This window comes from Charadrius vociferus, unplaced genomic scaffold (genome assembly GCF_000708025.1).
Source record: "Charadrius vociferus isolate BGI_N301 unplaced genomic scaffold, ASM70802v2 scaffold235, whole genome shotgun sequence".
In the NCBI taxonomy this organism is placed as follows: domain Eukaryota; kingdom Metazoa; phylum Chordata; class Aves; order Charadriiformes; family Charadriidae; genus Charadrius; species Charadrius vociferus.
This window is the reverse complement of record NW_009648536.1, coordinates 1,778,073-1,795,858: the sequence shown is the minus strand read 5'-3', so window position 1 is coordinate 1,795,858 and position 17,786 is coordinate 1,778,073. Positions and strand designations below refer to the sequence as shown.

Below are 17,786 nucleotides of genomic sequence, written 5' to 3'. Positions count from 1 at the left end.
TTTCATTTTACACAATACATGTTTGTATAGCTGTTGCATACACGACTGAAATGGCAATTCACTCAGCTGCCACTGGTTGAATTAACTAAAAATTTTTTAAAACACCAATCAATTTATCTTAGATAATTACAAAGAGGAAAGCTGGCTTCTGACTTTTCTGGGTTTTAATACCATTGCCTTTTACAAAACAGCACATCATTTTTTTGTATGTCCTTTCATCTATACAGGTGTTGGCATTTAATGTGTTCTATCTACAGTCAGAATAGTTTTATTAATTTTTGCTAGTATACATATGTCCTGGTTTCAGCCAGGAAGGAGTTAATTTTTTTCCTAGTAATTGCTGTGAAAAGAATGTCAGTAATGCATATTGTTTTAGTTGTTGCGGTGATGTTTATACTTTTCAAGGACTATTTTCAGTTTCCCATAGAAGCTGAGAAGGAGCATAGACAGAACAACAGAATGGCCAATGAAATATTCCAAACCATAGATGTCGTGCTTGGTATATAAATGGGGGTTGGTGGGGGGAATCCACGATCACTGCTTGGGGAGGTATTAATCCACCAGGTGGTGAGAGTGACTTATGTCATCATCATCATCATCATCATTATTATTACTGCTATTTTCCTTTTCTGTTGTTGTTCTATTAAACTGTCTTTATCTCAACCCATGATTTTTTCCTTTCCCTTTCCCCTTCTTTTATCCCTCTTGTCCCTGCCCTTATCAGGGAAGGGGGAGAACTGCACAAGTAGCTATGTGGTCCTAGCTGCCTGCTGGGGTTAAACCACGACAACATAACTGAAAAACCACTCTAGAATAAAGCGACCTTCAGATATCTGTTTCATTCTCCACCTGAGATCTAGTCTAAGAGTGTGCGTATGCACTGCATATCAAGAGAGGTGGACAAGGTGAGCAAAACAGAATTTTATAGTTGCCGCCATTATTACGTGTTTAAACTTCCTTGTACAACATGGTGGACTGAAAACTACCCAGAAGCGAGGGTGGCACAAAGGCTTCTGATCCTTTATTGCTTAAAGAAACAATTGGAAAACTGTCGCTTTAACTGTTTTAACTGAATTACATTCACTTAGGCATGTTTGCTGTTCTTTAGTCAACTTCATTATTAAACAGATAAATAAAGTTTAAAACAAAAACCCTCTGTATATTTAGTTTCACACATAAAAAAATAAAACTACGTAAGCAGAATTTTAAACATGGAATTGAGAAGCAGTATCTTTGATGTTTTCCCCTTATATCTGGACAACATTTTAAACTTAGTTTTTCCTAGTCAGAAAGCTAATGTGCTTCCTCATCATTCCTTGACTCACAAATCAAATACCACATTCCCGTTTCTTGGATGCAACTTTGATGGCTTGTCAACTTACCAATGCCATCAAAATCTGTATTTCCCATCCTGTCCACAGGATATGAGCCTATGTGGGATTTGAAATTGGATTAAAATTTTCACGATGAAGAGAACACTAATAATTGCATTGTGTAACAATAAAATTTCTAAAATTACATTAAGTTCCAAGTGCTTCAATGCTCTGACCAATCATGAATTATAACAATAATCTAAAAATCTCCAAACATAAACAAAACAAATCATAAATGGGATCACTAGCCTGTAATTACCCAGAATCTCTCGCGTGTCCACAAAAGCCTCCAGAACAGGCAATCATTAGTAGCAGGATACTCAGTAGACTGTTTTTGTTTGCTTCTGGTTTTATGAAGCATATTTATTTAATAATTGTTCTTAGTTTTAACTAAGAATGGAATGGAATGGAAAACTTTGTAACATACAACAGCTTCCATGGAAGTGTAATGCACAACAGCCAATTCCCAGTTTTTACTTCATGTTACCAACTTCAGTAAATGGCCTGTTCATGCGTAGCCTGTAACAGCATTACTTTATACCCATTAATTCAGTTGCAGAAGTCAAATTCAACTTGGTCCTTCCTAAGAGGAAGCACTCATCTTCATTTGTCGTCCTTATGACAAATTTGACAAATTAAAGACAAACTACTACATAATACTGCATTTCTAACGAAACACATCCATATGGAACCAGGGAAAGGCTGCAATGTTATTACCATTAGTTTAATCCCTAACAACATCTAAATTACTCTAAAAACGGTGTGTGAGAGTGCATGTTTGTGTGATGTATACGTGGGCAATCAATACAGAGAGTGCCATCTACTGGTATAATTTTTCGTAGCCTACTCCGCTTGCTAGAGTTGCTGGGCTAACAACGCACTGCAAAGGCAGACTCTTAACAAGGTACCAGAAACAAAAGAATGGATGCTTTGTTGTATGCGATATTGTGGGCAGGGTCTCATGCCCACAACAAATAAACTTTTGAAACCAGCAGCAGTGAAAAAGGTGACAGAATAAATTAAAACATGAGAGCAGCAAAACAAGTAATATGATGACAGACATACTATAAAAATTCTGGGATAGATGAATGGTCCTTAAAAATACTGTGCACAATGACACATGAAACCACATAATAAGGTTTGCCTAGGGGAAAACAGAGGAAGGGAAATACAAAAATGCTACACTGTTCAGAATACTATTTCTAATTTTATAATGGTGAGGAAGGAGGCAGCTGGAGGAAAGGAACGGTTGTTTCTTTTTGATTCTTTTTTCTAAACCTGTTTGCATTATGAGTTTTTCATTGTAACCACTTCAGAACCAAGAATGTATTCTAAACTGTTTGCGTACAGTGTTTAATAGAACAGATCCTCAGATACAAAGCCCCTAAGTACTAAAAAATAAATAAAACATGAAGAATTAGTTATTATCATATCAACAAGTGAAAACACAGGTATAGTTCTTCCACATCTCTGGAATAATTCTGGGCAAGAAATAATAAAAAACAGTTCAACTGCATGCACTGTCCATATAGGACATAGGAAGATAATGAAATTAATTTTGATATTAGTGAGTATCCTGAATTGTTGTAAAAAATTTCAGGAATCTTAACACAGAACTCTTGCTACTACAAGCATCATTAGACAGCTAAAACCCAAAACAATGCCACACAATGTGGGCAGCAATGAAGCTGGCTCCCAATCTAGAGACTGTTATTAAAAGAAAATGTTCATCTTCCCTTACAAGAATACATATTAAAATGCTGTGAAATGGAAAGCTGTGTACACATTAGTATAAACCATACATATGTATACCTGTATATACTATACAGAATGTCATCTACTGGTACGTAGGAATATACATCATTGTTCATAAGTTAGTAAACAGCTATCATAATATGCAACAAAGTTGTCATTACTATGTACCGCGAACAACTGTGTCCAGTTCCAAACTCTTCCTCACATACTCGGCATACTGCATTTTAACAAATACACACCAGCCATATATCCTGCAAAATAAACTTACTCTCACAAAACAGACCGGGGTGGGGGGGCAGAATTATAAGGTCTACCTCCCTTTTTCATCTTCCATTTCACATAAAAGCTATGTTGGATACTTTATAAAGATATGATGAGAATCCCTGTATTTCTCAAAGATAATCTAGTCCCTCTCGGTTCCTTCATGTTTTACTGTGATGCCTTACTATCCTCATTGCGACAGAAATATTGAAAATGCTTTGGTAACTCATTCCAAATAGAAGCCAAAAATACATTAAAGCGCGCACACACACAGGCACTCCTCACACTTCCTGACCTTTTCTTAAGTGATTTCTTTCCAGTTTTTTTTTCTCAGCTATTCTCCCCAACTTTCCCATAGTTCCATCAATGTCTACTCTGTAACTTTTTTCTTGCAATACTTCTATTTCAACTTCTATGAGACTTACTCTGAAGTAACTAAATAATCTGTTGAAGTCCCAGTAAATCAATGAGCTACTCTTCTCTGACAGACAAAACAGTAAGTCCACATAAATCCTAAAATTTTAAGAAATTTCACTTTGCTGAACCCCAGTTTTTATAACAGTGTTGGTTTTCTTCTATTCCTGAATATTGTTGCCTAACCAAAATATATGTCAAGAAATTAAACTGTTAAGAATGACAAATATAGTAACATCTGATCAGACAGCTGGATGATCCAAAATATGAGCGAAGAAGCACTTGACACCCAAGGAGGAAAGGAAAACAACACACAAGTGCAATTTTATAGTGAGAGGTAACTAAGCATTGCAATGCAGGTGCATCTGTCCCAAGAATTAAATCACAAGTGTTTCCATTTAGAACCATCACTGAGAGACCATCCTTTCAATGTTAATTCATCACAGTCTTAGGTATATTGCTACACAGAAAGCAAAGTTCTTAAAAACCCATTTTACCGAAAATTCTGGCACAGATTCAGAAGTAGGGGTCAAAGGTCAGTGCTTCATTAACTGAACCAACTCAATTAAAATTGTAGTTTAATTAAAAAGTCAAGATGATCATAAAAAAAAACAGGTCATCCGGAGAACATCACTAAAAATCTCAAACATCCTGTTCTTAATTGGCAGTAAATTTTTTGATCTGGTCTATTTGAGGAGTAGCAATCCACTGCAAAACAATTTAATACAATAGACAGAATTCCATCAAATTTAGTCTAAACTATTACAGATTCAAGGTACATCAAAAGGCTGGCAAGTGGAATACAGGTATATGTCTTCCACTCCTCTGGAAAACAAGACTTCCATTCAGATGTTTTTATGTGTCCTCCACAGGAGGCAAGTGTAACAATACTAAAGGGAAACATCCCACACAGAAGGCCTTGACATTATGTTTCAGGTTTATAACTCAAATTTTAAAAAAGAAAACAAAACAAAAAGCAAAACCAACCAAACAAACAAAAAACAACAACAACAACAACAACACAAACAAAACAACCAAAAAAGCCCCCACAAAATCCCTTTTTCCAGAAACATTCGAGCGTTGCTATACAAGCAGGTGTTCTACTAAACACATACCATATTAAACTAATGGCTTTCAAACATATTTCCATGTTTGTTAATCAAAAAATAACAAGATGATATTGATGTTCTAGTATACATCCTGTTCCCCTAAAAAGCAGAGGAAACTCCAGCAAGCAAATGCTGCAATTTTACTGCAAACCCTGTATTTGGCAAAATGGAAATAATTTACCTGAAAAGACTATGTTTGCATTCTTGAAGAAGTACCCTCAAGTGGTGAACTTTGTTCATTGAGTGCTGACAGTGTCCAAAGGAAATAACAATATGGTCTCTGTTTTCCATTGCACACATTTGGAAATAAGTGGTGTCCACCACCTTTCCACAATATTCTTTAGCTCAGCAGAAAACAGATAAGTTTAACTCAAAGACAAGAGAAGGAGGCAAGGAGTACAGACCAGAATTCAAAACCTTGATCTCCCAGCAGAAAAATCTCAGCAACATTCACAAATGATTAATAGATGAGTCAGAGTTTGAGAGGCTGCTTTTTTAAAAAATTAGTTTTAGTATTTTCATAGGAACATTATTTTTACACAGTTCTGTTAAGGAACTAGAAACTCACTGACGCAATAAAATTAAAACTATCTGAATCGAAATTTTTACATCAATTTGGCATCATACCATCCTCGGTTCAAAAATTACCCAGAATAACACCGGCAAGAGAAAACATGTATAAAATCTTATGAAAGACAAAACACACACTTTTCATTAGGTATTTTTGGAAAATATAACAAAAATAGTTGTATAATTCCAGTGCCATTAAAAATTACTCTTACAAAGAACACCTATTTCTTTTGTGGCCATTTATATAATGTGGCCTTGCACAGGATACAGATACCTAAAAGAACTGCACATTTCCAGAAAGGAAAACCTGGCCAAGCCCAAAAACCACCTCTAAAAACTTATGCCAAGGCTGACAGGCTTCCACCCCTATGTTTAAGATATTATGTATACACTGTCTTGTTCCTTTGTATTCCTTTGAGGGAAAGTAGGGCACTAAAAAAAAAAAGTATGTTATATCAGAAAAAAGAAGTTAAAAATTTTAAAAGAGGGATATTAGCTGTTCTTGTTTTATCCAATTTGAAAAGGGATGGGCTGCAACACTCACAAGTATGTATGGCCTTCCAAAACAATGCAACAAAAGCACTATTTGAAACAAATTCCAAAGCAATAAACATTTCATAAACATAGTTTATAAACTGAGAGCAGAGGAGGAAGTGTGACCAAGTTAATAAAATGGAAATCTAGTTCAGAAAAGCTCTCTAGTTGCTGCAGTGTGATTGCAAGAGGAACACAGTGAAAGGAAGCTGTTATAGCTCCACCACATAGAAACCAATGTTAGAGCCACGCTCACTGCACAACTCCAAATCTCTGCCCAGCGAAGGCCAGCTGGAGAAACTAAATCACTTTCTTTCTTAGAGATTGGTTTCACCAGGTCATGATTGATTCCACCAGTGACAAATCTGTGGCAGCATGTATCTTGGTTTCCTACACAGCATCTGGCTGTATAGGAGACCTATGGAACCTGGATTCCAGCACTACAATTCAGAATCATTAAAAAAAAATAAAAATCTACCATTTTAAACAGCATCTGATCCTAAAAACACTGCAGTCTACATTGCATGTTTTAATTAAATTCCAAGTCATTTCTTTGCACATTTTATTCTTTCAGAGGCCTTATAGACCTGTATGATCTTGGATTCTGAAACTTACTAATTACACAGTTCAAGTGGGTAGCTATCCTTCCTGCTATTAAAAACAACACAGCTTTTCTATGACAATGGCAGGTAAGTTAAAAAGTAAGCAAGCATCAAATAAGAAAGCATCAAATACATTTTTTGCTACTTTGAAAATGCAACTTAGCAGCTGAAAACAAAAGACTTGAGATCAGCCTTCCTATTAATAACTAAAACACATTGAAAGGCTACAAAATATTCTTTAGGAACTCGTCATGCACAAAAAGCAAGGTGTAATGTAATAGTCAATGTACATAACCAAAAAACAAAGGAAAGAAAGATTTTCACCACTAACTTGACTAAATAATATCATTTTCCAATCAGATATAACTTTGCATTTTGGGAGGGAAATTTTCACATAAGCCACATTCAAACCCCATAAAACTAGGAAGCAATCTTAAAAAAGGGTGGGGGTTTTGTTGTTGTTAAAATTAAACAGTTAACAATAAGCAGGTAAAGTTGCCTAACTCCATTATAGGCTCCTCTTCATTTTTCGGTAGTTTGGGTGGGGTTTTTTGGTTGGCTGGTTTGGTTTGCCTTTTTACTTTTTTTTTTTTTCTGTTGTCAAAGAAATGTACACCCAACTTTCCTAATTTATTTGATGAATGTTGGCTTACACAGTGAAGTACTTTACCTTTTTAAAAGTTGAGTATTCCTCCTCAGTGTATGCTGAAGTATTAAGTTGAGGAGAAAAAAATTAACTCTCAGCTGAAGGGCCAAAGGAGGAGGCTACTGTGAAGGTCACTTCCACAGAAGCTGAAGAGCAGTTCTTATATGTAAACCACTTTTCCATGGCTCCTATGTCAGTGCATACAGACCCAACGCAGAGCCCCATTCTGTGTGGTCATGGATGGCTTTCCATCTGCAACAGCTACAGAGAGCTTAAATATCTTAGATAATCTACCACTTCATTCCAAGTACAGGCAAGTTTTCCATAATACTAAAAAACTTTTATATAGCATTCAAATTTCAGGGCTTTATTTAGAATTAATTTCTGGATTTCAATTCCCTTTTCATCATGCAGCCACAAAACTACCTTCCTCCCCACCCCCAAGAATTTGTTTCAACTATGTATTTTAGACCTCTGGCCATTTTTTCCATAATGTACCACAGTGTATTTGGCATCTTAGCATCAGAGAGTAAATGTCACTGCTGTAAAAAGCTCCCACCTTATTACAAACAAGGCTGAGGTCAGGTCAAACCACTGCAGAGGTTGGTCATCCCATCAATATGAAAACAGCTGATGCAAACCTCAAATCATGGCTTTCATAGTAAATGTGTCTTGATCCCTTTGTGACAAACTTTTGAGACACATATCATATGGAAAATTAAGGAGTTCAGGAGGAAACAATGTTAAGTATGCACTAGGTGGGTCAACAGACTTACTGTATGTTTATTTTTTTTTAAATATAAATCATTATCACACATGGCAAAACAAACCCTTCAAGAGTAGCAAAATATTTAAGTTAGGTTATTCTGTACAAACAAGCATGATAGTCAATTGCTGGTGACAAGAATTACAATGTTTATTAGGAAAAGGATTTTTTTTTTTTTCATTGAAAAGCTTTGTGGTGATGCACACTGGACAGTAAGAAACAAGAAATTCTAATGACTATTGAAAATAATTTAATTTCTTTTACTCTCAAGTTTTATATCCTTATGCTGTACATTTTACAACCTTCCTTACCTATCCTTTTTTTTTTTTTTAATTAGTTTACAAAGAGCTGTTTCTTTCCCTGCAACCAAACTATGAAAGCATTACACTTCAGGTCATATCATGCTGTACCTACTTTAGGCAACTAGAGAAGTGCTGAATGATAAAAATAGCTAGTAAAACCTGCTTGTGCTTTGAAATCCTCTGTGCCCTCTTTCCTATCACTTTTAGGTTAACTCTTGACCCATCATGTCACAATGACTATTAAGGTGGATTCAAGCACGCCAAGTGGGTGGGAAAATTCCTGCATACTACAGTGAGGCTTGAATCAAATGCTTACATGTTAGTCCCAATCTAAGACAGCTTCAGGTGGCAGTGCTGCCAAAAGCAGCAGTCCCACCTTCACCCATTCCCCAACTATTTATTGTTGTTGACTTCATACTTTTTCTAGTATCAGCAACACCATCAGTTCAGTTACATCAATCAGATCAGGCAACTGATCTAGATTAAGATAACTGATTTTTCTCCTCCCAGAAATGGGACGAGATTCACTGGGTACAACTCTCCCTCACCACTTAACATCATTGATGCATATGTTGCTGCTAATAAGAAATAAAATTACAAGTTTTGCTCTGTTTGATAACTAAGTCCATGCTACTGTTCATCTCCTATGTCATTATGAAGAGTATAGCCAATCAGCAAGACTACGTTAGAAGAGGCAGAATTTTTTTTTTCATCACTTTACTTTGGTATTCAACCATTGCCACACTGTGAATTCCAAGTATACTGATCTCAGGAAAAGCACCTTGGAAAAAGTTAAAGACAGGAAGAAAATAAGGATGATTATAGTTAGTATTAAGTTGTTAAGAATTTCATGGTGTGTGGTACAACCCACCAAATATGTACATACAGGCACTCAAGGGCATCTTAAAGTGTGAGAACCACTACTGGGTATTACTGCATCTAAATCAACAATGCTACACAGTTAAATACACTTATTTACCAACATAAACATATGCAGTATCATTACCTATTTTATAATAATTTCTACATCCTAGTATTACACGCATACCTAGATAAACTGGTATGTACAAAGCCAACTAGTAAGTAAGAAATTAATTAGCAGACTTGTACACAAACAATGATCAGGCTGCTACATTCTCACTAGTTGTGAGCACTACAAGATATTAAAAAGAATACATTAACAAATCCATTAATACTTTTTACCATATTTTGATATGGACCCATAGAGAATGCAAGGACGTACAATTAACACCACTGCACCCTCAAATTGCTATTCAGCAAAGTAAAGCATTAAGCATCAATGTGCTGCAAGTTATTTACATGCTGATGTGCTTTGCTAGTTCAGTGTGGAAATATATAAAATACAAACAGATGTGCCATGCAAAACCCTAAATTTGGGATTAAAGTTAAGGATTCATTATTCCTTAAGTCACTAAATATAAATCCACACACAAGCACTATCCCTCCCCTCTATGACTGCCTTTGAAGAAAGTTTGGATACAATTAAATTCTTCATAGGCAGGAGATTAAACAAAAGCAAAAAAGAATAAAATTAAAGAGCAAATATAAGACGTTTTCAAAACAAACTATGGCATTTGTCCAGGTTATTTATTTTATCCTAATTGAAAGGTTGGAGCTTTTTTAAATAATACTTGCGTCTCTTCTGATTTTTGGTCATTGCTCACTATTCACAGTTACTAGACTTGGTGAATCTACTACGTTAAAAGCCATCAAAACTACCCACTTTAAAATGCCACATCTTTTTAATATTTAAAATGACAGACTAGCACTGACTGTGTTATAATTAGAGTGATATATACTTCAACACAATATGTATGCAAGTTATGTTTGGAGCAGTTTCTTAAATGACAGTGTCTCTATGCTATAGAAGTAGCACCTTTAAATAATCAATTTAATTCAAAGCAGTCCTGGGAAGGATTCATTCACTTACCCGTATCCAGCTGTTGGCCTTCAATTCCACGGGGTTCTGCGGTTCACTGCTGTATAGACAACATAAGCACCACATCAGAGTCTTCTGGCTTTCATCTGCAGAAAAAAAAAAAAAAAAAGCAAATAAGGATACATTTAGAGAAAAAAAAAAAAAAGCAAAATCAAAACATAGACAGAATTACACACAACAATCCCTATCTGTCCACTAAACTAAAGCCCTAAATATCAGTCTCAACTCATAATGCTTCTATTCTACCAGATTCACACCACACTTTTAATATTATTCATATGTAGTTCTTGTGTAATTGTTTCCTTCAATAGCAATTTAATAGGTATCAAAGAGCTCAAAATTTATACAATATTTAGATGGTCTTAAGAAACAAGCATGACCTAGTGATTAATTCACATAAATAACATTGGCAGCTATCATCAATGAACTTTCAGTTCAGTATCTAAACAGCATCACTAATAATAAACAAAAAGCAACAGTAGTAAAATAGTTATTACATTTCGTCCAAAGCTTGCACAACTAAGGAACACTCACTTCTGAAAAAATTAATTTTGTGAAGTAGGAAATAATTCATAACAAGAATGTAAAACATCAAGCTTTCTGTAAGAATATATTAAGATTCTCCATGCTTCAGGAAAATGACATTTCTGCAGACAGCAGAATAGCTAAATGCTGATGTAAAAAAATCCTGTTGTGATTTTCTGTTCAGGATCAGATTAGGTTTTACTTAATTCTAACCCACTGTTGGAAATGAGTTGCCTTTTCTATAAAACTACTATACTGAGCAATACTGTCACTGCCCAGTGCACAGATACTATCATAGACGAGCTGAGTATTTCGAGTAAGCATTTGAAGAGCCATTTAACTTATTATTGTTTCCCACAACTTTGTTTTAAATAGGTGTTGGGGTTTGTTTTTTTTAATGTTCTTTGGCAGATACCAAGAGTCTCTACACCGAATTTCATCCCAGAATAAAACTGTGATTGTAATAAAAATTATAAAAACTGGATGTAGTATTGTAGCTCTGATGTAATATCCACTTAGTAAGTGATATTATTCTTTTTAAAAATAATACAAATGAGTAATACCACATGAGTTTTAGAAATTATATTAGGAGACAATTTGATTACCAAGCTCAGCAAGTGATTTCTTTTGTGTTCTGTATATTTGTTATCCAGGATGCAATAAACAGTATTATTTAGAAGTGCTTTGCTGGCAAAGCCTGAAGAAAAAAATAAAAGCTCCATTAAGTAATGCCTGTATTTTCACCAGGTGATCAGAGATGTTAATATTGATTTAAACCAGTATTCCCTAATAAATGTCCAAGAAGCTTGTAGGCCGTTACTGGCCTCCCACTGACTAACATCTCTGCACAGAACTGGTTTCTCAAACATACACATTTAACTGACTACAGTTTGGAGTATTCTGCCATTGTGTGTATGGGGATTCTTTTTTAATATGGATTTTTACACGGCTAATAATTTCCTAGGTTGTGTAAGATTGGAGGTAAAGGGGACATCTTGCATACTCCTCAACAGAAATTCAAAGTATCCTTATATTTTGATTGTAATTATATCCAACTAGCACTCAGACATCAGCACTAAGAGGCTACTCTCTCCTTAAAAAACCATTTCACCTAAACTCTAATATGAAATTATATGGGAGGAGAAAATAAACAAATACTGTTTTATTTGTTTAAATGGCTAAATTATAGCTATTTGTTTCTTGGAAAATGAAGATTTTAAACATTATTAATTACTAGCACTAAAAGCTTGTCTGTTTATAAAGTCTTACTTTTGAGATAATTTTCAATTATATGACTTATACTTAAAAAAAAATTTTTTAAAAAATCAGTATATGCAGAAAGAGATAGAAAAAAAAAAAAAAAAAGAAAAATCAAGTCCAAATAGCATATCTGGAACAAAGTATACATCGTCCAAGTGTTCCTTTTTTTTTTTTGAGTCATCTGTATATCTGTATATCTACGGTATGGCATTAAGTCGTTTTATTCAAGTTATGGTTTTCTTTTGACCCTAAAAATTAAAGGAAAGTAGCTAAAAAAAAAAGCATGTAACTGCTTAATTAGACTTCTGGATGAGGAGACTTTTTGCTACACAAGATGACTTGCTGCATACTATAAAGTAAATTGCACATATTATTGCCTGTCAGAAATGTAAATCAGTATGATGAAAGCTAAAACGATGAAAACAAGGCTTAGATAAATGACATACTGGCGCACTTTGCAAGATAATGAGTTTACACAGATTTAACTAGATACATTCAAACCTCTGCCTAAGTGAACAAACTTTTATTTGTGTCAGAGCTACGCCAACGGTTCCCAAAAAATAAGGGACTTGTACAGCTTCACAATTTTCGCAATCAAAACTACTTCTCGGCTACAACCAAAACCGAAATAGCCTCCCATAGACCTATGAAAAGTAGGAAAAGGGACCATACAGTCCTCTTGATGAAGTACCCAATGACACTCTGAGGGCCACTGTCAGGTTCACTGTTTTCTTTTCACAACTGCTGTGGAACTAGGGATGAAAGATGGGAAGATTAAGAATAAGGGGCGGACAGATCTTAAAATAATTATGGCAGATGCAAAAGGTAATCACATCAAAAGACCAAACAGAGAGCTACAGAAAACTTACTGGTGGGTTTTTTCCTCCCATTTTTCTAGTGACTGTGATCCCCATGGAAAACATGCCATCATGGTACACACTGAAAACCATTATCAGCATATGAATGAAGGCATTTGATCTTATTATGGCATGAAAGAATGCTCGCTACCCAAATAAATACCCAATTAATACATCCAGAGGAAGAAAATTGATAAGTCAAAGGTGGAAATTATATCACAAAAAAGGTCACCAGATATCTACTGGACTTCTTAAGTAGGTTAATACTGTAACTCCACTAAAGGAATGAAAATTTTCTGTAGGAAATTTAACATGGCTTGGAAGCTGTTTTGTAAAAAAATAACATTTAAAAACAAACAAACAAACAAAAGCCCAAGACTTTAAGATTAATCAGATTGCATTTCTTCCCTGCCAGTCTCACATCAAAAAGAAAAAAAAAGAAAAAAAAAAAGAAAAAAAGGAAAAAAAAAAAGGCAATGTTTTTCTCATAATACAGTGTGGTCTCAATCATTCTATGATACTTTCAGTTTACAAATACCCTGTCATGAACGGGGCCAGATGCAAGGAACTAATAAGAAAACTCTAATCTTACAGTCAGAAATATTCTTTTTAGAGCTTGTTGTAAAGTTTTATTGAAATATATCAGGAAAAGTTGATTAGCTAAAATAGAACTTTCTGTAGAAATGAATGCATACACCAGCATGCATGCTCAAATACATATACTGACATACAGAGCCATCAAGAAATTCCTCAGCATTTATAGTATTAGTTTGGGATTCAAGACATTTGGGCTCAAAACTCAAACCAGGAGGGTCCTACTGAGAAGATAATCCCCCAGCCCACAGAAAAAACATTGGAATTCCTTACCAAGTCTGAATTCCTCATGTATCCCTTGTGGTTTAGGACCACAAGTACAGCCATAAGATTTTCTACGGTCATGCTTCCTTCACATTAGCGTTCTAAATAAGGCTAACTTGGTCACCTCCTGCTCAGGAGTGTTTATGAGGAGATTATTTTCCCTTGGAGACCATGCTTCCTGCACTGAATGGTCAGCCATGTCAGCTTCCAGCACCAACAGACATTCATCTAAGGTGATAGGTATTGTGGTTTGGACATGATGCAGAAGTATAATGTTTTTCCTCCCCCATTTATTAGTATGAAAGACTGATTTGAACAAAATTAGCTCCTTCTACTGCAAGGGTGGCCTGGTCTCTGACACATGCCTGAATGAGCTATTTATCCAAATGAGAAATTACATGAAACCCACTTAAGAGTCAGCATCTGCTATGGCCAGCACTATCTTAAACAATGTCATCAGAAGTAGTGCCAAATAAAATGAAAATCTGCTGAATCTAAAATGCCATCAGTCCAAAGAGTGCTCAGGTGGCTCTAAAAAGAGGAAGTGGTGGGAATGTATAAGCAGACATCTTCAGGTCTATTGATGTCAGAAAATCTCCCTGACTCATCTTTAAGCATTAAAGTGAAGGATTACATTTTGAGCAAGTGAAGTTCTCTGAACTGGCTTGCTTGCAACTTTGAGACCCAAGAAAACCTACAGTAAAACTCCAGTCTCTTGCAGTCTTCAGAGGTAATTATCAACTTGCAGAAAAAATGCTTTTCTTGCTTTAGAAAATGCTGAGGGATACCATAACACATCTACCATGTGTTTTGCAGACAAGTTCATTCTGCCTGCACTTGGAGCTGTGTAGAAAAAGATAAAACCAAACAAGAAGACATATGATCACTTTAAACCAATGCTGTGCTTGACTTAAAAGGTGAACTTCCAGGTGAATACAAAAATTGCCCTTTCATGTCTTTCCCCAAAAGGAAGCATAAAGCAGAAGAGACAAAATGCAGCCTTTTTTTTCTTGCTGTAGGTTAGTAGTAGCAGAAGACTGGCTAATTATTTAAGAGATTATTTAAGCTCACAAAGAAGCTTAAAATTAGCTTTCTGCTTAAAGAGTAGATCCCTAGTCATTTATTAACACATCAACATCTCAGTTCCTGGAAAATGTAGTGGAACCGCTGGTGAGGTAGCACAAGCAGTGTCTCCTCCCTCCCAAGGGTTTTCCTGTCCCCAATTTCTTTTCTCTTCTTTGTTCTCATCTACACACATATACACTACCAGTAAGAGGCTTTTGGTCTTTCATACGTTTTTTTCCTGTGTCACCACTTTACTGTTTTGTTTTTGATTCTGCATGTATTTTCACTAGTTTGCAAGATGGGGAAAACATACATTAAGAATAAACTCAATAAAAAAAAACCACAATCATAACTTAGCACAGCTTTACACTAATAAAAAAACCCCAAACCAAGTATCAGAAAAATTAATTCTTCTATTTGAACATATAAAATACCATATTCTGATGTGTAACTGGAAGAAACTTTTGTTGAAAGTAGTCTGAAACACTAGATTTTATACATTTTGAGAACCTAACAAAAACGTAGTTAATACAACAAGAAAATAAGAAAAACGGAACTCACAATGCACATAAACACTCACTGGGTTTAAAACCTACTGCTCCCCATTCTGTAACTAATACATGAAATTAATTAGCCCTAAAGGTAAATTTCAGATTTCTCAATGCCATGTATTTTAAATAACTTGGCTAAGCTTTCCATCTCAAAATTTTACTTAAGTAAAAAAGAATGCTGTGTTTTTATGGGGAAAAAAAAATATCAAAGTATATAACAAGTTGTATTTTCCTAATTCCTACAGAATAAAGTTTATGAAACTGCTGCAGAAATATCATTACACGTTCTTACCATATCCTATAACAAAAGGATTCCAACAAAGCCTTCCTAGAAGCTGGCCAATTAAAGGGAAGTGCTGGATAGCTACAATTGAATCCTGTTAAAACACAGAAACAAAAAGATAGTAAGTAAACTGCACATCAAAAGTGGGTTAAGAGAACTGTTAATGACAGATTGTTGTAAATTATAATCCCAATGATTTTGCTATGCAATTCTCTGGAAGAAAAACACCTGCAGGTATGTAATAAAAGCAGAACTTCCTGAAATTGGCTAGAATGTCATAATTAAAATAAGTTAAAGCTTAAGTAAGTAATTTCCTCACCTAATACGTAATTATGGTAGAAAATTTGTTTGCCTCACATCCAGTAATCAGAAAACAGTATTAGTAACCAAGATTTCACAATAATAAAAGTACAATCAAACTATATTTTTGTTGATCCTCTGTTGTAATATACTGTCTCACAAAGTTTCTGAACAAATTAATACCTACTATGGCATAAAACTAAGTATCTTTCTGTTACTTTCGCTTGCTTTCTTTAAATTAACTTACACAACGACTAGTCCGTAAGAAACTGCAATTTAACTTTTAACTAAATAGAAAGCAGCTTCACTATAAAAGTAGTAGACAATGTAGTTCATATACAACCCTGTGTAATCAGTCTTATTTTTCCATTTTTGTAGATTTACTATCTCATAAATGAAGGCTTTTAAAAATGGTGCTGTGCTGAGATAGCATGGAAGTAGCAAGAACGATAACCATCTCCGGCTGCTGCAATAAATTCCTTACATTTGTGTCACGTTTGGGGCTAGCCCTAGACTTTCTGGGGCCATATTCACAAGGTCCATTTCAGGCCAAGCCTCAGATTACTTGAAGGAGCAACATTAAAAATAGGTTTTGTTCTTTTTCCCCCTCTTAAGAAAAAGACATATAAAGTATGGGAAAAAAGATCCCTCCCCAGAAATCTTTTATTTAAAAGTTAAATTCAGGAAAAAAAAAAGAAAAAACTCTGCAGTCTCTAGATAAGAATAATATTTAAAAAGAAGTACTTCCATAAGAAGTCAGCCTCATGCCATAATGCAATATTTCTAAAGCTAATTATAGTAAATACATATACTGAAAAAGCCACACTCAAAAACATATATACAACTAAACATATAAACAACTAAGCTTACTTCTAAAAAAGCACTCTATCGAGTGAAGACAATAATTAAATCACTAAACCAAACAGCCAGCAGCATATGCCAAGTATCTGACCATGCTGCTAGAATTCACTATGTGTGCCACAACACCGGGGTTAACGTGTCAACAGACTCTCTAAGATTTAAAGGATCAGTTACAGTTTTGCATGTTAAGGCCTTTAAATAATCCAATTTATGACCTGACAACCAGAATCAAATTCTTGTTTATTTTAAAGAGTTTTTTAAAGTGGCTAGAGCATTGGCTGGGAAATCTCACGTGACAATGTCCAATCAAGAAGAAAAACCTCCTTTCACAATAAATCAGGGAAACAGGAAGCACACTCCTGTTTGCATTACCTATGACTGTTTCCCCAATTTGCCTCTCTGATCCAGCAATACATTAGGTCAATAACACAAACCTCTTTGCTACTGTTAGCTTCTGTTTTGTCAAAACATGGTGCAGGTTTTTCCAAGGGCGTCTTCAAAACAGGTCACTGTTCCTTTTAAAGTCACTTACCATATGTTTTAAAGTTTCATAAACCTGATGTAAAAACTCCTGGAGCTGAGGCAAGTGAAGGCACACATCCTTCTGCAATTCCAACGTGGTGGCTTGACCCCACTTAATAGCTTTATCCAACCAATATTCAAAGTCCAGTTTGGGCACTGTAGTGTCCTGGGCCATTCCACAATCCTGAAAAAAAGATTGTAACTCCCCATCAGGCAGCACTAAACACTGGCTTCGAACTAAGAATGAAAACGGGAAGAAGGATTTCTTCCCTTTTTTGTGTTCACATGTGAAAGGGGGGTATGGAGTGTATCTTTGTATTTACATCTCATAAGGGTGCCAATTTTCTTTATAGTAGCAAGAGGGTAAAATAATAACACCATTATAACAAAGTAGCAAAAGGGCCACAGTAAT

At 35.2% G+C, this 17,786-nt stretch overlaps 1 protein-coding gene across 1 annotated transcript in view; it reads right to left on the bottom strand.

Annotated features, from left to right (window-relative positions):
* Nucleotides 1-17,549, bottom strand: part of FANCC (Fanconi anemia, complementation group C) — a 67,795-nt gene extending 50,246 nt beyond the window's left edge. Inside the window, exons 1-3 of the mRNA XM_009885834.1 lie at nucleotides 17,385-17,549; nucleotides 15,701-15,785; nucleotides 10,284-10,378 (exon numbers count right to left, since the gene is read on the bottom strand). Coding sequence (XP_009884136.1) covers nucleotides 10,284-10,378; nucleotides 15,701-15,785; nucleotides 17,385-17,549 — 345 coding nt within the window. The remainder of the gene's footprint in view (nucleotides 1-10,283; nucleotides 10,379-15,700; nucleotides 15,786-17,384) is intronic.
* Between the last annotated feature and the right edge of the window lie 237 nt (nucleotides 17,550-17,786).